Source organism: Lepus europaeus, chromosome 10 (assembly GCF_033115175.1).
Source record: "Lepus europaeus isolate LE1 chromosome 10, mLepTim1.pri, whole genome shotgun sequence".
Classification (NCBI taxonomy): Eukaryota; Metazoa; Chordata; class Mammalia; order Lagomorpha; family Leporidae; genus Lepus; species Lepus europaeus.
The window spans coordinates 55091171-55114225 of NC_084836.1; the positions used below are offsets into that span (position 1 = coordinate 55091171).

The 23055-nt window shown below is 42.0% G+C and overlaps 1 protein-coding gene across 4 annotated transcripts in view; it reads right to left on the bottom strand.

The window, feature by feature from the left end:
• IRAK3 (interleukin 1 receptor associated kinase 3) overlaps window positions 1-23055 on the bottom strand; it is a 64092-nt gene that overhangs the window by 2585 nt on the left and 38452 nt on the right. For 3 of the 4 annotated variants that reach the window (XM_062203287.1, XM_062203286.1, XM_062203284.1), the window contains exons 8-11: window positions 22004-22122; window positions 1292-1490; window positions 987-1049; window positions 737-901 (exon numbers count right to left, since the gene is read on the bottom strand). In XM_062203287.1, coding sequence (XP_062059271.1) covers window positions 737-901; window positions 987-1049; window positions 1292-1490; window positions 22004-22122 — 546 coding nt within the window. The remainder of the gene's footprint in view (window positions 1-736; window positions 902-986; window positions 1050-1291; window positions 1491-22003; window positions 22123-23055) is intronic. The other variant, XM_062203285.1, reaches the window with a different exon arrangement.

The window sequence follows — 23055 nt, forward strand, 5'->3', positions numbered from 1 at the left end:
TTGGGACATACTTTACATTAAATTTTTGTTTATTTATGTAAATAAATAAATGGAACCATGATTAAATCCTGGGACAAATAAATTTTAAAAAAATAAAAGAAATTGACACACACACAAAAAGAAATTGATACTGCATTTTGAATGGGCCAGATCTCTTAATAAAGACTCAGTAAAATATTCTCTGTAGACTACTAATTTATAACTTATCATTAAATTGTTTTACAGTGCTCTGGTTCCATCCAATAGTGACCTCTCACATAGTTTCAGATTATGTGAATTTTTAAACTAGAAAAGCTAGTAAGTTTGAATTCTCTGTTGGAGGTTGGTTTGTCACATCAATAAAGAATTCACTTAAATAGGGCCAGCATTGTGGCACAGTGCATTAAGTCACCACTTGCAAAGCTGGCATCCTATATTGAAATGTCACCTACTCTACTTCTGAGCCATTTTCCTGCTAATATGCATGAAAAAGCAGCAGTGCTTGGGCCCCTACTATCTATGTAAGAGATTAAGGTGGTGTTCCTCGCTTCTGGCTTCAGCCTGGTCCAGCCTTGGTTGTTATGGCCTTTTGGGGAGTGAACCAGTGAATGGAAGATTTCTTTTTTTTCTCTGTCTCTCCCTCTCCTTCTCTGCCTTCCAAATAAATAAATAAATCTTCAGAAATATCACTGATATATACAACTCACTCAATTTGCATATTTTTATGACTTCTGAATAAAGCCATGCATACACGCACCTCATCCATTGACGGTCTTAACTTTGCTCGCGTTGCAGCACACTGGACTGCCAGAGAGAACAGCTTGGCAGAGAAATTCCGAGGACAAGGAGATACTTTCTTATCTAGAAGTGAGAGACATGAATCGAGGCCTCTTTTCTCCATCAATTCCATAAGGAGATCCCTCTAAGAAGAGGAGACAACCCAATCATTTAGAACTCCATCAGAAAAGTGACCAAAAGATAGATGCCAACATGAAGGCAGCTCTTACCAGCTGAATATGTTTGGGATCATCTAACACCACTCTACAGCCTGTCAAAATTTCCATTATTACCTACAAGAAATATATAGAAAGTGAAAGCATATGTTAAATTTATAGGAACAACTTGTGACTGTTAATCAGGACAAGGATGATTTTATATTACTTTATTGATTATGCAAAATTAATGTGTATGACAATAACACGAAATCAGTAAGTCTAAAAGTTAAAGTTCTTTGGAAAAAGTGCATTTTTAGAATGCAGAATCCTCTTGACAATGCATTCTGCTCCTTTGTTAACTGGTGGTTGGTACTTACAATCCCAAAGCTGTAGATGTCTGTTTTCACTGAGAGTTTCCCTTGTCTGATGTACTCTTCTGGCATGTACCAGAGATGTCTAGTGCTGCTGCTGGCCATGCTTATGGTAGAACTTTGGTGTTCAAGGTGGGATCGGAAGTGTGCCATGGCAAAATCAGTTAGTTTGGGTTCACACTTATCATCCAAAAGTATGTTTGCACTAAAATTGTGATCAAAACAACAAAGAAGAGGAGACATCAGAAGGCATTTCCATGAAAGATTTTAGGGCAACCTCATCCTTTTAACTGGTTAATTAGAAATGTTGATATAATAAATTCAAACATAGATTCCCATGAACTAAAGAACAGTTTTTTCATTTTTCTTAAGATATAAGCCCAAGTATTATGTAAAACCTAAAATGAAAACCTGACATGGTCATAATTATCATTTCAAATTTGTAGACACATAAAATGAGATGGTGAATAAAGCCACTGATCTGTCAATAAGAAAAGCTAAAGATAAGATAACCAGTGCAGCTTTCTCCATATTTTTCTTACACTTAAGGAGAATGTGAATTAAGTGTTAAGCAACTAACAAGTGTGAAGCGCACAGAACTGCACTGTGGAATGCTTGGCACAGAGCCACTCACCTGGATTGATATCAGGAATCTTTTGTAGGCCCTGACTTAATGAGAGCCCTGCCCCATTATTGTATCTCTTGGGCTTTTATTTATTGTCTTTGAATCTCATTTAAAATATAAACAACTACAGAAGCAAAGACAAAGTGCTTATGATCAATGACCACATGAAAACTTTAATAATCACTTGACGTCTTGGTGAGGATAAGCATTAGATTTCTTTCACCTTCCAAGGGCTGTCAGAGCAGGGACAGGAAAGGGGAAGCCAAGAGAGGGATGCCTTTCATACGGGGCACACCTGGAAGTGGGTCCAATCTGCCTTTCCCTGGCTGTGTGACCACTGCTCACACAAAATTATTTCACTCCACAAAACTCAGTGCCTTCTCTTCCCACATGTGAAAGGAGGAGAGCAATAGAATTTATAGACTTACAGGGGGAATTAAAATGCATTGCCTAGCACATGCTAATGCTAAGAGTAGCTAAAATAATGATTTTTAATCACTTATAAGAAAGAAGATAGAGGTTGGAATTTGATGTAATGGTTAAGATGCTGCCTGGAAGATGACTGTACCCCGTATCAGAGTGCCTGGGTTTGAGTCCTGACTCTACTCCTGATTTCAGCTTCCTGCTCATGTGAGAAGTAGCAGCTGATGGCTCAAGTAACTGGGTCTCTGCCTCCCATATGGGAGACCAGGAGCCTGGACCAGCCCCAAGATACTGCCAATAGGAGATCTCCCCTCCCCTCCCCTCCTTTCCCCTCCCTTCCCCTCCCCTCCCCTCTCCTTTCTCTCTCTCTCTCTCTCTCTCTCTCTCTCTCTGCCTTTCAGGGTTTTTTTGAGAGCGAGCAGATGGATATTGACAGAGCAGGTATGCTATTCAAATCTTGCTTTTGGCTTCCTGAAATGAAAGTATTTACTATGGGGTAAATCAAAAACCTTTTGGAGAAATGGATATAAAAGACAAGTTTATTGGTGAAGAGTTTTTTTCAGAAATCACGTATAGTTTTTTCATAATAAATATTTTTTACAAACGTTCTGAAGATCTCATGTGCCAGGCCTGCCCAGCTAAGAAGCCAAGAAATATATTTGTGTACTATATACCATTATTAAAAGTGGTAACAGTGGGGTGGACATCTGATACAGTGGTTAAGTGGCTGCTTGGGACACCTGTACCTCATTTTGAAGTGTTTGGTTTGAGTCCTGGTTACCTGCTTTCTCTCCTGCTTTCTTCTAATGCACGCCCTGGGAGGCAGCAGATGATGCATCAAGTATTTGGGTCCCTGCCATCCTTGTGGGAAACTTATATGGAGATCCAGTTTCCTGGCTATTGTGGGCATTCGAGGAGTGAAGTAGGGGATACATTATCTCTTTCCATCTGTCCTCTCTGTGTCTTTCAAATAAAATGAAGATAAATTAATACAAATTTTTTAAAAACAAAAAATAAAGGTGGTAACAGCTACTGGGATTCTTAATTCTGAACAAATACTGGGTCATACAAAAGTTTCAGAAGTCTTTGCTGCCTCTACACAAATAGGCCATCAGGAAGGCCTTAATTCCACAAGTTTGAATTCTCAGTGTAATTAATATCCAGAGGATGCAGGGTCCTCCTTCTATTTAGGGGATTTAGGAGCACAGTCCAATGTTCGGAGCTGTGTCTCAAGAATTCTAATCCAGACTTTGTCTAGGACTGAGAGGACAACAGACAAAATGAAGGGACTCTTGAGGATCCCTTAAAGATACAGAAAGACACACTTTAAACTTCATTTCACTTCTTTCTCCTCTAAGGGCAGCAAGACAATTTAAAAAAAAAAAAATCCCAAGATCCCACCCCAGGCATGAGCCTAGGGCTCCTTATCTGTTGTGTGCTTCCTGCATTTATGGGGAGAAAGAGAGGATTGACCCCAGGACTTGTATCAATGAGAACAGTCCTTATCTTTCTCCTTGCCCTGTGTTTTCTCCCCAAAAACCAAGCAGTTCCTGGAGTGTGGGTTGTGCACAGCACCTTCTACTCCATCCCTCCTCAGTTTGCTCACGTTCTCATTTAGAACATGACCATCCTGACATTCCTCTGAAGACAAAGTAGAGACATACTGAATTAAATGTCTGTATCTAGAGTCAGATTCCACTTTCTCTCCAGAATTTAGTTCAGAATGACTTCTTCCACAGGTGTGCACAGCACTCACTCATATCAAGCCTGGGGCTTCTGATGTTGCCCTGTCTCAAAGCACTGGGGTATGAGAAAGCAAGTTTTCCAGACTGACCAGGACAGGGAGCTGGGCAGAAAGTTTCACCAGTTCTCATTGCCAGGACCCAAGCTGCTGCCCTCCAGTTTCTCGGCCATACGGAGGGCCACTTCCACAGCCCTCACTGTGGAGTAGAAAAGCTCTGAATTCCAGATTCTATTTCCTTTTTAAAAAAAATTATTTTTTATTTTATTTGAAAGACACATATACACCCAGAGATACACACAGAGAGAAAATCTCCCATCTGCTGGTTCATTCCCCAAATGCCTACAATGGCTGGGCTGGGCCAGGCCAAAGCTGGGAACTCAATCCAGGTCTTCTACAAGGGTGTCAGGAACCAAAGTACTTGAACCGTCACCTGATGCCTCTCAGTTTCTGCATTAGCAGAAAGCTGGAATTGGGATTAGAGCTGAGACTTAAGACTAGGCACTCTCATATGGGATGCAAGCTTCTCAAGTGGTATCTTATCTGCCAGGCCAAACATACACCTCTGAATGCCAGATGTTTCAGTGTCAAACATCAAGCCCTCTTCATCCCTCACTCCAGCTCTAAAGAAGCTATAAAACCCTATTAACAATCCACACTGATGAGAAGGCCAAGATGAACTTGTGAAACACCTAAGAATCCCCAAATCTTTTCTGAGTGCAAAATTAAAAAAAAAAAAAAGTAAAAGTAACAACAAAACTTGTATTCTAGTCCACTTATTGGACATTCAATGACACTGGGAAACCACTTTCAGCAGCTGATGAGTCACATTGCTGTGAAAGTTAGTCAGGGGGTGAACTGAGGAACCACAAACAATGTGTCACACACCAGGGAAAAAAAACACCACAGAGGACCTCGGGTCAGGGAGAGGTCATCAATAGGACATGAAATTATTTCAGAGGATGCATTTACACATTGAACAGCGACATTTGGTGGAAAGACAAGTCATTTCCCAGAAGACTTCAGTGTTAACCTAAATTTTGAGCCCAGCGATTATTCTGTTGTAAATAAAGGTTATTGGTAACTGAGGAAGAAGGATGTCCTGTTTCAGGGAGGTATAAATTGCAAAAAGCACTTGAACAATCAATTTCTATCCTAATTATTTCCCCTGCTTCAAACTTAAATACAATGTTTGAGCATAAAGTATGTTCTACCATAGAGGTCAACTGAATAGATTTATGCTGTGGCATGAAAACATACTAATAAAATAAAGACAACATAAAATAATTAGAATCATAACAATACAACACACAAGGGCAGGCTGCTAACTATGGTAGCCACCAAAGAAACAGGCAAGAGACAGGTGCTGGTCCACACCTTGAATTTAATGTTCCTACATTCTGTATTTCCTACTATTTGCCATAAGACTATTTCCTGTAAGAGAGGCCACCACCTCTCTAGATCATTCTTTCAGCAGAAAGGTGCTGGATTGTACACTGAGGAAGTGGGGAGAATCTTTTTTTCAAAGAGTTATGTATTTTATTTGAAAGGCAGAGATAGAGAGAGAGTTAGAGCGTTAGAGAGAGAGAGAGAGAAAATATCTTCTGTCTGCTGGTTCACTCCCCAAATCTCTGCATTGGCTGGAGCTGGGCAGAAGCCAGGAGTCAGAAGCGTCTTCCAGGTCTCCCATGTGGGTGCAGGAGCCCAAGCACTTGGAACATTTTCTGCCACTTTTCCAGGAGCATTAGCAGGGAGGTAGATCAGAGATGAAGCCATTGGAACACTCACTGGCACCATATGGGATGCTGGCACTGCGCACAGTGGCTTAACTCACTATGTCACAACGCTGGCCCTAGTGGGAAGAATCTTACACAGGTGGTGAGTTTGTATCCCAATTCTGGGGACATTTCTTAATTAAGACAGGTTTCTAGAACAATTATTTTGGGGAACCTGAATCATCAAAACTACTTGGTAGTTTCTCTGAAGGGAGGAGAGAACTTCCACTTTGACTATGACCTTGTCTAAATATGATCAGAGTTGGTGAACTCAAAAGCCTTCCATAGCCTTGGCAACTCATGACTGGAGCCTAGGGAGATTACTGATGCCATAAACAAGAGTGTCAATTTGTTAAGTCAACAACAGGAGTCACTGGCACTTACTCCTCATGTAGGATCTCTGTCCTTAATGTGTTGTACATTGTGATTTAATGTTATAACTAGTACTCAAACAGTATTTTTCACTTTATGTTTCTATGTGGGTGCAAACTGTTGAAATCTTTACTTAATATACACTAAACTGATCTTCTGTATATAAAGAGAATTGAAAATGAATCTTGATGTGAATGGAAGGGGAGAGGGAGTGGGAAAGGGGAGGGTTGCAGGTGGGAGGGAAGTTATGGGGGGGGAAGCCATTGTAATCCATAAGCTGTACTTTGGAAATTTATACTCATTAAATAAAAGTAAAAAATAAAAATAAAAAAAATACTTGGTAGTGAGAATTTTTTTCTTTGCTCACCAGTTTGTCTTCTCCTCTACACTCCTTTTTAAAGATTTATTTATTTATTTATTTATTTGAGAGGCAGAGTTACAGAGAGGGAGAGACAGAGAGAAAGGTCTTCCATCTGCTGGTTCACTACTCAAATGGGCACCATGGCCGGAACTAGGCCAATCCAAAGCCAGGAGCCAGGAGCTTCTTTAGGGTCTCCCACTCAGGTGCAGGGGCCTAAGCACTTGGGCCATTCCTCCACTGCTTTCCCGGCCAACAGGCAGAGAGCTGGATTGGAAGTGGAGCATCTGGGACACAAAGTGGCACCCATATGGAATGCCAGCATCACAGGTGGAGGCTTAGCCTACTATGCCACAGCATGGGCCCTAGTCTTTTCTCATTCAAGCTCTTTGGCCTTAAACCTAAGCAAAATTACATGCTTATAGATGGTCCTCAACTTATGATGGCTCAGTTTATTATTTTTTTAACTATATAAAGGCACAAAGAGTTTTTTCTACCCAGCTCCCTGCTAATGAACCTGGGAAGGCAGCAGATGATAGCCCGGGTGCCTGGATCCCTGCCAACCACATGGGAGACCTGGATGGAGTTCCACATTCCTGGTTTTGGTCTGGACCAGACCTGGCTGTTCCATCTATTTGGGGGAGTGAACCAGCAGATGGAAGATATCTCTCTCCATCTGACTTTCTGCTCCCTCTATCACTCTGTCTTTCACATAAATAAATAAATCTCTTAAAAAAATAATGGTGCAAAAGTGATATGCATTCAGTAAAAATCGCATTTCCAATTTTGAAGTGTGTTCTCTGCCCATGCTGGCAATACCTGAAGCTCCCTCAGGATGCCGGGCAGCAGCAGTGAGCATAGCTCCCAGAGGGCCCATGTTCATAAGGGAAAACCACCAGTGCTTCACAGTGTTCTCCGCTGTCAGCAGTTTTTGGATTCTGGTATTCCATACATTATGATGCATTCAACACTTTATTATAGAACAAACTTTGTGTTGGATGATTTTGCCCAGTTGTAGGCTAATGTAAGTGTTCCGAGCAAGGTTTAAGTAGGCAAGGTTAAGCTACGGTGTTCAGTAGGTTAGATATAGTAAAGCATTTTTGACTCATGGTAGTTTCAACTTCACAGTGGGTTTACCAGGACATAAATCAAAGACAATCTGTAGTAATATAATGCAGGATTTGAATTTAAGTGAAAATAACATCTTAACATGTCAGAGCACTATTGTATATATATGCATATATGTGTGTGTGTATTTTTCCTCCATTTGGAAAGACAGTGAGAGACAGACAAAAAGAGATACCATCTTCTGGCTCACTCCTCAAATGCCCACAATGGATGTGCTGTGCTGGGACCAGAGCCAGGAGCCAGGAGCCAGGAGCCAGGAATTCAATCCAGGTCTCCCATGTTGGTGCATGAGTCCAGCTTGTTGAGCCATCACCTGCTGCCTCCAAGAGTCTGCATTAGCAGGAAGCCAGAGTCAGGGGCAGGAGCTGGGGATACAACCCAGGCACACAAATGTAGTATACAGGCATCTTAATAGGCTAAATACATGCTACCTAAAGAGAATTTTTTTTGACAGGCAGAGTGGACAGTGAGAGAGACAGAGAGAAAGGTCTTCCTTCCCTTGGTTCACCCCACAATGGCTGCTGCGGCCGGCGCACCGTGCTGATCCAAAGGCAGGAGCCAGGTGCGCAAGCACTTGGGCCATCCTCCACTGCACTCCCAGGCCATAGCAGAGAGCTGGCCTGGAAGAGGAGCAACCGGGACAGTATCTACCGCCCCGACCGGGACTAGGACCCAGGGTGCCAGCGCCACAGGCGGAGGATTAGCCTATTGAGCTGCGGCGCCGGCCAGAGAAATTATTTTTACAGGGAGTTATTGGTACACAGTAGCATAGCTCCAGAGTGCCTGGAAACTCTTGGGGAAAGGCAGGACTCCACCCAATTTATCCCTCACTTACCCCTCTGGGATACCCTGAGGCAACAGGACACACAATGCTGTATGCATCATGGCTGCTGTAACACTAAGGTACCCCTCACCAGATGTTGTGCCTCTCCTCACTACATAAAGCAAGATCCAGTTTCCCCAAGGCCCACAAGTTACAGGAAAAGTCACACACACACAAACACACACACACACCCCTCCTGCACTTCTGTGTACACTGTATCCTGCCAGGATTGATAATAACTAAAGCTCTTGATTCCCCTGTTGGATTATGAAACTTTGTCTTTCTTCCCCCATTAAACCTGGGCCGGACCTAGCAATAGTAGTAAAACTTGTGTTAGCCTCATTGGTGCCTGATGAGCTGAGCTTGCTGTGTAAAGGACCAGTCACTAGAGGTGTTCCCTTTTAAGAAGGACCTCAACCTTAAATAACTTAATGTTTCTCCTAATGGCCCAAAGGAAACCTAAGGTCACGACCAATATTAATTTCTAATATTAGGAAGCTGAAAATAAATGTTTTTAGTATTTCATATTTTTAGTGCCTTGAACTCATTTGATTCTACATTTTAAAATATACCATCTTGTGTAGATTTTAGCATGACATTGTTTTTGGCTAACATAGTTTAACATACATTTATATATACATACTTTCTCTGATTACTTAAATTTGTTAAAGCAGCATGTCAGACAGACTGTTGAGAAGATGTAAATATCCACCCAATCATATTTTATCCAAATATCCTCTTTGCAGGTTACTGGACTGATTCCACCAGATGGAGATCAGTGGGATGGAGCTAGGCACTGAGAATTAATTAGGGCAGCAAATCCTCCTAAACACAGTTCAGAATGGGACAGATCAGGAGTGGTGATGACAAGCGGGTGTTTTTAGAGGGAAATTAACAGCGCATAACGGATGGTTTGAGGGCTTTAAATGACTATCAATCCTTTAAAAACTCCACATTTTCCAATGATTGACACCTACTATGTAGTCAATAAACATTTACTAATGAATGAATCAATGAATGAACTCTAAATTCAAATAATAGTAAGCGAAGGAACTTGGAGGCAAGAGTCATGATCTAAACACAGAATCAAATCAGAAAGGGTTTCAGAGGCTTCTCTGAGAGCCAGGGGACTAGGTTCATATTACTCATCTGTGTATTGTTATCACTGTGCTTAAAGGTACAGGATCAATGTAACTACATTATACTTGTTTTCCCTACTCTTTTCTTGGTATGTTAAGTTATTTCAATTCAGAGACTATGAAAGATGCTTTGTGATATTACTGAGACATTTTCAGATAGATTGGCCTACTAAGTAGTTTAGTACTATAAAACCAAATGTTCATTAAAGTATAAATGCTATGAATTCAGAAATTCATTCCTTCAAAGGATTACCAAAAAAAAGAGGTGCTCCTTTTTAAATGTAGAACTTCAGCTCTAACCACACTATCACAATACCACCCTAAGCCTCAGTTTCCACATTAGTAAACAGATGATAATGTCTACCTCCTTGTGTCCTTTTTGTTTTAAATCTTTATTTATTTGAAAGGTAAAGAGACAGGTCTATTTCTATCTGCTGATTCACTCCCCAAATACCTAAAATAGCTAAGACCCAGGCCATGTCAAAGCAGGGAACCTGGAACTCCACTGGGCTAGCAGTGACCCAGGGACTTGAGCCTTCACCTGCTGCCTCCCAGGAGGTGCATTAGCAGGAAGCTGGAATTTGAAGCAGAGCCAGTACTCCATCCCAGGCACTCAGATATGGGATGTGGGTATCAGCCTCTGCACCAAACCCCTGCTCCCTCCCCTTCAGCTTCTCACAAGCACTAAATAAGATGAGTAAGTAGGGTTTATAACACATAGAAAGGTCCCTAAAATGGGCTTTAGAGGATGTGGGTGACCATTATCTATCCTACATCCACTACTCTACATTTAAATCCCAAGACGCTTGTCTGGGTATCTCTAAAAGAGACACAAACTTAAGTGACAGAGAGGTACAGGAAGCTATAGGATGACCCTGGAGATCTGAAGACTCTTGGGTTAATTAGTTTCAAGGAGTCAGCTAAACATCAAAATAGTTACAGAGATGGCCTGGACAGACCTAACTAAAGTCACATTTCTAGACAGTGTAAGCTAATGAAGGGAAAAGGAAACTATTTGGCAGGCTTCTACATGTACATAGATCTCTGTGTATATAAACAAATGCTGTGGGAGGATTTGGGTACAGTGATAGCAAACAGAACAAATAGGGGAAGTTTCAATTTACTCATGTGTAATATTTAATTGTTTTGGCATCTCTTGGGAAAATGAGCATATTTGGATGTTTTAGAGAAGGGAAGACACTGGGGGGAAATAGGAAACTCTGAGGGGAAAGAATTGTTGACATCTAGAATGTTTCTGAAAAATAAAAATAGGTTTTTGGGGAGGAAAGAGGGAGAAAGAGGAGGTTGGTTAATGAAACTATCGATCAGTCCGAGAAACACACTGCATTCCCACAGGCTCTGATACCCTGATACCCGTGGGAGTGCAGCCTTGCCAGCATGCGGCCCACCCACAGGAGGGGCATTCCTCTTAGGTCTAGAGGGTAGAGGTAGCAGGAACTTGGGTCCTCAGGCAGTGTGTCCTGACTGCTGGAAGTCATCAGCCTGTGGCGGCTCCCCAGCCCTTCTTCCCAACCACTCCATCTATCTAGTCCCTCACAAAGGAAATTCTCCACACATTCACTCTCTCTGACCCTACATCTCTGATCAACTTTCATTTAAAAAAATCCATTTTAAATGAGTTCTTCCTTCCTTTCCTTCCTAGACCACCTCCCTTGTATGCAAGATTGTTTCACTTGGCAGGGGACAAATGGTAATACCGATTAAACAACATGATTTTATGGGAAACATTAGAAATGTTCCCCAAGATTATCTCCTTGCTTTGGAAACATCAGCAGGGATGAATGTCTGGGATAAAAAATGCTGAGGATAAAATGCCTTTCAATTTGAAATCATTCATAAATGTGAAAACAATTAAGCTTGCTAAGGCATTGGATGGGAGTAACAAGGAGGTTTACTGCTTTCAGATGCTTTTATGTGATCCTGTAATTCAAAAACATCTTCGTTTCCCAAATAAAAATGTGAGGGACTCTTGCCAGGAATACAGACTGCAACTCTTCAAGATTCTTTTCTTTAAATCCCTTCCTCCTCAAATTCCACCATCTGGAAGTGAATTTTGTTTTTATAACATTCTCTTTGAAGGGTTCAAATTACTAAGACATTTTTGGGTTAAATAAACCACCAGACTTGCTGAAAATACCTCTGCAATGTGGGATTTGCTTCCTCCTGTGGGTGTTCCTCAGCCACGTCCTCAACAATTTCTTCCTTAGAAAGCCATTTACTCTCACTGCTTGAATAAGTGAAGACGGCCAGTGCATCATGTGCCCATCAAGTGCCAACTGGCATCTCCATTAAGAGTCCAGTGTCAACATTTCAAAATTTGCACACACTAATTATGCTCTCCTTTCCAATTTCCCTGTCTCTTCCAATGAAGCCAACATGATCTCATAATCCTGACCTTTAATTCTCTAATAAGGGCACGATGGTCAGGCTCACATAAACTTGTTGTTGCATCTCCCTTCTCCACTTATGGCCATGTGACAGAGGCCAGTTACTAACCCTGTAAGCCTCAGCTTTCTCCATGTCAAAGCAGGATAACAATAATTCCTAAATTTAGAGTTGCTGGGAGGATTAAAAACAGGTGATTCAGTGGGTGTGGCGGTCAGGTCTAAAATCCTTTGGTTTTCATTGAGCTCCCTAAGCTCTCTGTAGCCTACCAACTACCTGACCAATATGTTAGTGCTCACCAATGCAATCAAGATAAACTTTATATGCTTACTATTGCTGTGGAGTTTGCTTTATGCTGTTCCTATCATCTCAAAAGCATCCCCCCTCCTGTATTTTTATCCAACTTTTTCATGCAACCCTAAGATTCACTTCCCCTATGAAGTTTTCATTCAATGACTTCAGAGTCATTCTGGTATTTCTCCTTTCTTAAGATCCTACTGGGCCAGTGCCGTGGCTCAATAGGCTAATCCTCCGCCTGTGGCACTGGCACACCAGGTTCTAGTCCTGGTCGGGGCGCCGGATTCTGTCCCCGGTTGCCCCTCTTCCAGGCCAGCTCTCTGCTGTGGCCCGGGAGTGCAGTGGAGGATGGCCCAAGTCATTAGGCCCTGCACCCGCATGGGAGACCAGGATAAGCACCTGGCTCCTGCCTTCGGATCAGCGTGGTGCACCAGCCACCGCGGCCACCGGAGGGTGAACAACGGCAAAAGGAAGACCTTTCTCTGTGTCTCTACCTCTCTCACTGTCCATTCTGCCTCTCTCACTGTCCATTCTGCCTGTCAAAAAAAAAAAAAAAAAAAAAAAGATCCTACTGGACATCCTGAACCATATCATTTGGCAGATTCACGAAGACCATCTAGTGTTGCTTTCATAAGCATAATGTCAAGTCTACAAAAGATACTAAGTAAACATTGGTTGATATAATCAATTGGTTAAGAGGATTTGAAACCATTAGTTAGTGTTCGACCATGCAGCACAGGAGTGACAAATATGTGGCCCAAATGTTGACAAAACATTCTCCTGTATTCTTGGCAGACATCACAAGTTGAGTTCAGAAAATATCCACTGTAGCTTCCCTTTCAACATTGCCCTTGAGAAGTCATTACCAATCAATCAAAGATGGAATGTGAAACGAAACTGATTTGTCATCACTGCCACAGAATGGTGGCTTCTTTGTCACATGCAGTAAATGAGGCCCACATGGCTGACACAGCTTATTCTATGCAAAAGAACTTAATGGTAACGTCAGGACTAAAACCTAGCTCTCCCATTTCCTTGTTCAGTACTCTTTCAATTTACAGTCAGCTCTCCATATCACCAGGTCTGGCATCTGTGGATTCAGCCACACACAGATTAAAAATATTTGGAAAAAAAATCCCAGGAAGTTCCACATCATACATGAATGAATTTGCTGTGTGCCTAGCACTATGATGAATTCATGCCCATGAAGTGATGTGTAGGCACACTCTTTGTAGCCTCTGCCATGGCATGCATCCTCTGTTTCTCTTCAGCACATCTTTTGGAGCTCTGTCCACCTCACATGTCTTTGTGTACTATGTACTTAGACTTACAGCAGCTGGGGCTGTACTGAACAGCTACAGACTTTTTCCCTTGTCATTATTTCCTAAACAACTATTTACAAAGCATTTACATTGTATTAGGTATTAAAAGTAATGTGGAGATGATTTGAAGTACAGGGAAGAATTAAAAGGGAGAGAATGATCCTGCGGGGGAAGCAGGACACACAGCAGACTCATAGAATGGCAAATGCCCAAAACAGCACTCCTGCCTCAGAATCAACCCTTGGGCCATTCAGATTTGGCTAAAAGATCCATGAGAGTCTCACAGGCATGGAAATTCATGACACTGTGGCAAAAAACAATCTAAATGAAAGACCCTGGTGAACAAGACCCCAGCAGAAGGAACAGGCCATCAAGGAGAGAGGCGCCTTTCTCTGAAGGGAGGAAGGAACCTCCACTGTGACACGGCCTTGACTAAACAAGTTCAGAGTCGGTGAATTCAAGGGGCTTCCATAGCCTAAATAGCTCATAGCAAGAGTCTCGGGTGATTGCTGACGTCATAAATAAGAGTGCCAATTGTTAAATCAACAACGGGAGTCACTGGGTACATGCTCCCCACATAGGATCTCTGTCCTTAATGTGTTTTACTATGAAACTTAAAAACACTACTAGTCGAACAATACCCTACACCTTGTGCGGTTGTGTGAATGCAGCCTGTTGAAATCCTTGCTTAGTATATACTAAGTTGATCTTCAGTATATGAAGGTAATTGAAAATGAAACTCGATAAAGGGCAGGATGGGAGAGGGAGAGGGGAGGGCCACGGGAGGGAGGGAGGTTGGGGTGGAGGGAGCCACAACAATACAAAATTTGCACTTTGTAAATTCACATTTATGAAATAAAAAAAAAGAATATGTACAGATTATATGTAAATACTATACCATTTTATATGAGGGACTTGAGCATCCCCAGATTTTGGTATCATGGGAGTCCTGGAACCAATCCCCCATGGATTCCAAGGGATGATTGTGGCACATTTAACTGCAAGAAATGTACTGTTATTTAGCTATCCATAAACATTAAGAAACTGTTGGCTGCTTACAAAAAAGAAATGAAATAAACTTCCATCTCTCTACTTTTTATTTAGTTATATATAGATAATTCCTGTGGCAAAATGAAGTAAGGAGTCATATAACTTAATCACAATATGAAAAGAGTTCTCATAATCACAGCTACTCTGAGAGCAGGACTGCACAGCATGCAGGGCCCTCCATTACACAAGAGTCCATGGACAGGTTGGATGAAGCACTTAGAGGTAGAGGAGGTGGGTCTCCTGTCAAGTAGTGATCATCACGGGTTCCTACCAGGCCCTGGGCAGTCCTTTACATGTATTATCTCACTCATGAGGAGGCGGGAGGAAGTGCAGTAGCATCACACCCAGTTCCAGATGAACAAGGAGACTGACTCTCAAGGCAATAAGTGACTTGCCCAAGGTCGTAGCACCAGAAAATCGTGGAGCAGGGATCTGTGTGACCCCCCAAAGGCCACATGCTCAACCAGAGACGAAAGGCAGAGACAACAAGAAGATCACTGAGGTGGTTTCCAAAGGTGAGAGACAGAGAAAAGACTGGGGAGGGTGGTTCTGGAAAAGTTTTCCAGGACTTAGCCTAAGGCCAGCTGCAGGGTGGGCAGGGAGCTGGAGCCACCTCCCCAAACCTATCTGAACTCATTGTAATTCAGAAGCTGCTAAGGGTAAAGTCTGGCCAGGATTGAAGAGAAGGTGCGGTTCCCTTCATCCTCCTGTCACAATCTCCAGATTAGTGAGTTTACAGCACAGTACCACAGACAGGTATAAAGTCAAAGAACTGGACAGCAAGATGAAGGCAACTTGAGGTCATCCTGGTTGGTGCTGGGTGTCCGAATGGGAAGACTGTGACCAGAGGGCATGACCTTGCAGGCTTGGGGACCCCTCCCACATCATCACCCTTCCTCTTCTGCAGGGACAGTGTAGACACTATTTCATTCTGCTGAGACAAAAGGTGTGGCTCACACTTTTGGGCTCCAGGCTGCTGAAGAGTAGTCGTACAAATTTTCACTTTAAAAAAGGTTTAAAAACCATAAAGGCATACAGTTATCAAGATTCAAGGCCGGCGCCGTGGCTCAACAGGCTAATCCTCCACCTTGTGGCGCTGGCACACCGGGTTCTAGTCCCAGTTGGGGCACTGGATTCTATCCCGGTTGCCCCTCTTCCAGGCCAGCTCTCTGCTATGGCCTGGGAAGGCAGTGGAGGATGGCCCAAGTCCTTGGGCCCTGCACCCGCATGGGAGACCAGGAGAAGCACCTGGCTCCTGGCTTCGGATCAGCGCGATGCGCCGACCGCAGCAGCCATTGGAGGGTGAACCAATGGCAAAAAGGAAGACCTTTCTCTCTGTCTCTCTCTCTATCCACTCTGCCTGTCAAAAAAAAAAAAAAGATTCAGTACATATAGACTAAATTATAGAGAATGATGGAAATAATAACTTCAGGATTTCACTTAGTAACATGAGATTCTCTTGTAACATCTTCCAATTATTTGGTTTGAGGGAGAAATGTATGATGCCAAGTTATTTTTTCTAATAGATTAAATTTTATTATAAGAGAACATAGTCCTCAAATAAACTTTAAAAAATATAAAGCAGAAGTAAAAAAAATAAGGCATTAAAGTAAATAAGCCATAGTCTTTCCATCCAAATAAAGATATGGCCATTTTTTAAAAAGATGTATTTATTTGACAAGCAGAGTGACAGAAAAAGAGAGAGACAGAAAGAGAGAGATCTTCCATCTGCTGGTTCACTCCCCACATGGCCAGATCTGGGCCAGGCAGAAGCCAGGAGGCAGGAACTCCATCTGAGTTTCCCACATGGGAAACAGGGGCCCAAGTACTTGGGTATTTTTCGCTGCCTTCCCAGGCACATTAGCAAGGAGCTGGGTCAGAAGTGGAGCAGCTGGACTTGAAGTGGTTTTCTGATATGAGATGCCAGCATTATAAGCAGCAGGTTAACCTGCTGTGTCACAACACTGGCCCCTGATTGATATTTTGTATGTCTTAATCTTTCTTTTTTTATTTTTAAAATTTTTTAAATTTTTTTTATTTTTTGACAGGCAGAGTGGACAGTGAGAGAGTGAGAGACAGAGAGAAAGGTCTTCCTTTGCCACTGGTTCACCCTCCAATGGCTGCCGCGGCCAGTGCACCACACTGATCCGAAGGCAGGAGCCAGGTGCTTATCCTGGTCTCCCATGGGGTGCAGGGCCCAAGCACTTGGGCCATCCTCCACTGCACTCCCTGGCCACAGCAGAGAGCTGGCCTGGAAGAGGGGCAACCGGGACAGAATCCGGCACCCCGACCAGAACTAGAACCCGGTGTGCCGGCGCCACAAGGCGGAGGATTAGCCTATTGAACTGTGGCACCAGCCCTTAATCTTTCTTTAATACATGAATTTGTAGCTCTACAAAGTTACATGCTGTATAATACATCAATTTGGCTTTTTCCCTTTAGTCTCACTTTATAAACATTGTTCTATGTTATTTCATACCATTAAAAATGATTTAATAATGGCAAATGATTTATGATACATTCTTCTGTGACTCACTGGTCTGAAGCCTGAATTTCAAAAAGAAAAGAAAGGTAAAAAAATATCTTCCATTTCTCACTCCACCAACAAAAACAAATCTTTGACTTATCCATAGAAAAGGTCACTGTTTAATAGATTTTGAGATGTTCTTTTCTGAGCCAAATATCAGAGCTGTACAATAAAACAGCATTCCCTCCCAGAAGCTGTCTTTCCTTGAAGATTCAGAAAATTAGTATGACAAAGGCAGAAGAGGCAGGATTTCATAGCCTCCTAAAAGCTCTTGGCAGTACAGAAAGAGACCAAGAATCAAGGAGGCCCGGGTTTAGAGCAAAACGTAGGACTCATTTAGAAGAGATTTGGGAGGATGAACTGGGTCAGCCAATTCACATTTCACAGAGACCTCTGGGGAGTGAATGTCATTACCATCTGACAGATGTTCAGCGGCTTGAATGAACTGACTTGGTTTCACTCCAGTGTCTAGAGAACAGGTGTACACTTCGTCAAATAAGAGGGAGGATATCTATAGTTACACTTGGCATTAATTAACATCTTTGCTAGCAGCTCAGCAAAAGGGCGAGAGTTCAATGGCTGTGGAAGGGGCTGATGTGCCCTGGAACAGGCAGATTCACACTCATGCAGCCTTGCAAAGCCACAATTCTCAAATGGGATGCACACAACTTTGGCAGACCACACTCTGACATAGGCAGGTACATGTGTGGATATGTTACATTTGAGTCTTCAAACTCTGGAGAACCCAGAAGGGCATTATGATGGTTTAAGCAGGATTTGGCTCCACACATTCACACAGATATTTCAATCTTAATGTCTTATATTAATGGTTAATGGATTAGGGGTGGAGATTTAACCCTGTTTCAGCATCTTGGAAATGGGCACAATGGGAAGTCCTTAAGTCACTGGGTGTGCCCTTGGAAGGTAGTTCTTGAGAGAGGGTTGGTTATCTAAGCTTCGCTCAGCTTCCCTCTCTGCTTCATGACTCTCCATGTGACTGTCCCTGCACCATCTTTCCACTTCACCAGCAGCCTGGAACAATGTGGCCACTGATCTTGGACTGTGAACCTCCAAACTGTAAGATAAAATAACCCATCTTTCTTCATAAGATGCTCCTCTCAGGTATTGTGGCATCAATCATCAGCACCCCTCTACCAAGTGAAAAATTAAAAGCATTGGTAGCTACATTTCTTATTCAAGCCCGGTCTCTTCCATATCATACCATATTTTTATTATCCCTTGGGTGTTCTGTCTATCAGTGCTGTTTATAGGATTTTATAGTTTGGCATATTCAGATAAGTAACTGGGGCACTGGAATGGAAGAACTGACTGCCTTTTAAGTTATGAGATGACCAATGAGACTCTAGAATCTTTCATTGCCCACCTATATCCCAGACAATACTCAGAGTCTCTCACTAGAGCCCAGCTTATCAAACATAGTTCTTCAGCCCTTTTGGTGTTCAAGGCTCAATATGACCCCCTACCCACCATATTCTCAAGCCTCCTCTTAGCTTTATCTCCCATCTTGTTCTTTCCTCTCTAGCCAAACATTCCTTTCTTACTTTTGTTATGTACTTGGCAGATCTTAGCTCGGTTTATTTGAAAAGATAAAGGCTTCCACCAGAAATATCTCTCTCCCTCTTTCAGCCAGTCCATTTCCATGACCTGCTCTGTCCAGGACTTGGCTTGGAACTCTTTTTTTTTTTTTTTTGACAGGCAGAGTGGACAGTGAGAGAGAGACAGAGAGAAAGGTCTTCCTTTTGCCGTTGGTTCACCCTCCAATGGCCGCCGCGGTAGCGTGCTGCGGTCGGCGCACCGCGCTGATCCGATGGCAGGAACCAGGTGCTTCTCCTGGTCTCCCATGGGGTGCAGGGCCCAAGTTGGCTTGGAACTCTTTAAACAGAGAAAGCCTTCTAAGGCCAATGATGCTTTGGGCACATTTACTGTAAAGGTACATTGTTTCTGTGTGTTATATCCTTGATCACCAGGTTGAATCTTCAAGAACAAGACTATTATTACCAATATCTCCCCCACTACAGTCTAACACAATTTGCTGCACTCAATAGATGTTCCAAAAATATTTGTGAACTAAAATGAATGTGATTCTCAAAATATCTGATAGACATATTAACATACATGTGAGGTTTCTTAAATTAGAGCTTGGTTTTTGGGTCTACTTCCAAACACAGTAAATTGACGATGGTGTTAAGTTAAAGAGTAAAAAGTAAAATAGACTGATCAGCTACCATATTGCTTAGCCTGTCCATGCAACTCCTACAGTTTCTTGACCAATAATGGCAGGAGTTCCCATGGGGTCAGTGTGTACTCCTTGCTAAGGATCACAAGTAACTTATGTTATTTATTCCTAAGAGATGGAAGCTATCATTTACTACTAGCATTCTGTAGAGGGAAAAACGAGACTTACAGATATTAAGCAATTGGTTTAGAGTCATATTTCAAGTGGAACATCTGCTTTGTAAATTAGAGTCTCTTGTTGAAACATTAAGAAATACTCAGATAAAAGGAAAAGATGGGAGAAGGGTGAGGAGGAAAGCACAAAAAAAATGAAAAATCCTTGGGTCACATTATTCAAAGCTCCATCCAGTCAAATCTTCCTCCATGACTGTGTGACTGTGTAGTGTCACTCCCTCTACTGCCATTTCCTAGTTCCCTCCTCAGGTCCCTGGAAGGCTCTTGCTCCCCTAAAAAGAAGACTGGCTGATGATGACCACAATGGAGTCCCAGCCTGGGAACTGTCCTTGGTAGGAGAGTTACTTCATCCAAATTATAGCCCCACAACATGACTGGACAGACACGGGGGAGCAAAGCCCAAGCACCCTATCTTTTATTTGGGGGATATCTCTGAAAGACCACTCCAGCTTCAGAACTTCACCATGGTATCAGCAGAGACCTCTTTTATAAGAGCCCAGCTCATGCTCTCCAGCTGCCCAATTTTGTCTGACTTCCCTTCTTTACCATAAGCTCCCGCTAAAAGATCTAAATGCAAAAGTCTTTACCCTTTATCCCTAGTCTTTCCCTAAACCTGCTCCTCCCCATCTTGATGTCCCCCTCTGCTTTAGCTGATTGCCCTCCCTGTCCCTCTCTTCTGTTTTAAAATTTTTGATTATTTATTCTGAAAAGAGAGAGAAAGAAATCTTCCATCTACCAATTCACTACATCAAATGGCTGCCATGGCCAATATCGGGCCAGGATGAAATTAGGAACCAAGAACTCCATCCTTATATCCCACAAGGGAGGCAGGGGCCCAAGCACTTGGACCATCTTCTGCTGCCTTCTCTGGCACAATAGCAGGGAGCTGGATCAGAAGTGGAGCAGCCAGGATTTGAACTTGCATTCCTATATGGAATGCCGGCATCCCAAGCAGTGGCTTAATATGCCCAGCCCCATTTCCCCATTAAAAATCAGAACCTAGACACCTTCTACCTCTCTCCTCTCTCCTTAAAACTCAGCTTCCAGAAAAGTACTTGATGAACACAGCCACTCAAAAGGAAACAATAAAATTAATATATTGATACATGGGACTTAAAACAAAATAAGGATTTTTTTTAGCCAAAGGAAGAATATGGACAACAAAACTCTGGATAGTTATTGACTCAGTAAAATGTATATCTTCAGTGATGCTTACAAGCTGGAAAGAAATTGTTTTAGGTTGGGGGTGGTCACCTCTTCCCTTTGGAACTGACCTTAATGAATGATTTCACCAACTGCTGGGATGGTCCCAATCCCTCTATGTCCAGATTCCATAAGGGTGCATCAATTTTGTGTTGATTGGAACTATTAAAAGTAAATAATTTTCCACACCAGAATAGGGGTATACATCTACAAGGAGCTCCCTCCACTCATCCAAGACTAAATAAAAATCTAGAGTCTTATCAAATGGAGTTCATTTCCCCAGGGGGAAAAAAACAAATAAGGAAGCAATCAGTCCCTCTGCTACTGAAGTCGAAAGAACAATAATAGCTTTAAGATTCCAGGAAATGGTTCAGAGGAGCCAGCAATCTTTTCTGTCCAGTTTTCCCTGATACAGTGCAGGTATATTAATGTACTTCTGGATAGATTCAAGATAAAGGGCACACAGGAAACATCCACCAGAGGGCTTTTTGCTATAAGGTACTCACTCTATCTGAATGATTCTTTATGCCCACCAAAGAAGGAGAAGAAAGACTGAAGATGTTGCTTATAATTTCATCATTTTTCAAAAATACACACTGGGATTGCTGCATGGCTTGTCATAAATAAATCCATAAAGTTATCAGGCTGAAGGCTCAGTAGAATGAACAAGACATCAGTGACTCAAGGACAAAGAATTTTAATTGCCACTTACTGTTGTTATCTTTCTAGGAGTCCCTGTATAAGTCACCTTAACCTTTCCTTAAGCCTCAGTTAAAATTGTGAGATTAATACAGGTACATTCCCCAGTCTGCAAATAGGTATAATTAATAAAATACACAGAGTTGTCTACCTACATTGTTCATTAATAATTCCCAAAGATAATATTAACTCTCTCTTTGGCAACATAAATGTAGCTTTTTAAATTCAGTAGATACATTTTCATTAATGAAAAGGTCAGATGTGAAATATTCAAAAGAAAGTTTTTTAATATGCATACATACATACCAGGAAAGCTAGGGACAGAATAGTGTGAAGTGTGACTTATCTGTGACAAAGAAAGGAGTTTTCAGGTGTAAGCTAAAGTTCTGGGATCATTTACCTTGATATACTGCCACAGATGACCGAGCATGGTTGAATGTTGTGCAGGTACAGAATGGCTCTAGATATTCCTACTAATATACTGATTCGAACATCCCAAGAAAGTGGAGCTGTGTCACCCTAAAAAGATAACAGCAGTTGGTTTGGTTATGCTTTATGAGTAAAAGCCATTGAGATTCATTGTATAGTAGCATACCAAAATAGAAGATGTCACAATCTACTTTTTTAAATTTGAGAGTTATAGTAAACAGCTAGACAGAGATCTCTCTCATCTGCTGGTTTGCTCCCAAATGCCTGTTACAGTGGGGACTGGCTGGGCTGAAGTTGAGAGCCGAGAACACAGTGCAGGTCGCCTATGTTGGGTGGCAGTGGTCCAACTAGTTGAGCCATTACTGCTGCCTCCGGAGTCTACATTGGCAGAAACTGGAGTCAGAAGCTAGAACCAGGTAGTGAACTCAAGCACTCCAATATAGAATGTCTTAACTCAATGTTTTAACTCCTAAGCTAAATGTCTGCCTTGCCACAATCTATTTTTAATTCTAAATGGGTTTCTCTCTATCACCAATAACAGTTATTGGTTTCTTCATAAACAATGGCTAGCAAGATGACACTATTTAAAAGTTTATTAGATGGTCTATTCAACAAATGGTGCTGGGAAAACTGGATTTCCACATGCAGAAGTAGGATGCAAGACCCATATCTTACACTTCACACAAAAATCCACTCAACATGGATTAAATCTACAACTTTACACCATCAAATTATTAGAGAACATTGGAGAAACCCTGCAAAATATAGGCACAGAAAATATTTCTTGGAAAAGACTACAGAGGCACGGGCAGCCAAAGCCAAAATTGACAACTGGAATTACATCAAATTGAGAAGTTTCTATACGACAAAAGAAACGGTCAGGAAAGTGAAGAGAAAACCGACAGAATGGGAGAAATTATGTGTAAACTATGCAACTGATAAAGGATTAATAACCAGAATTTACAAAGAGATCAAGAAACTCCACAACAACAAAACAAACAACACACTTAAGTGATCGGTCAA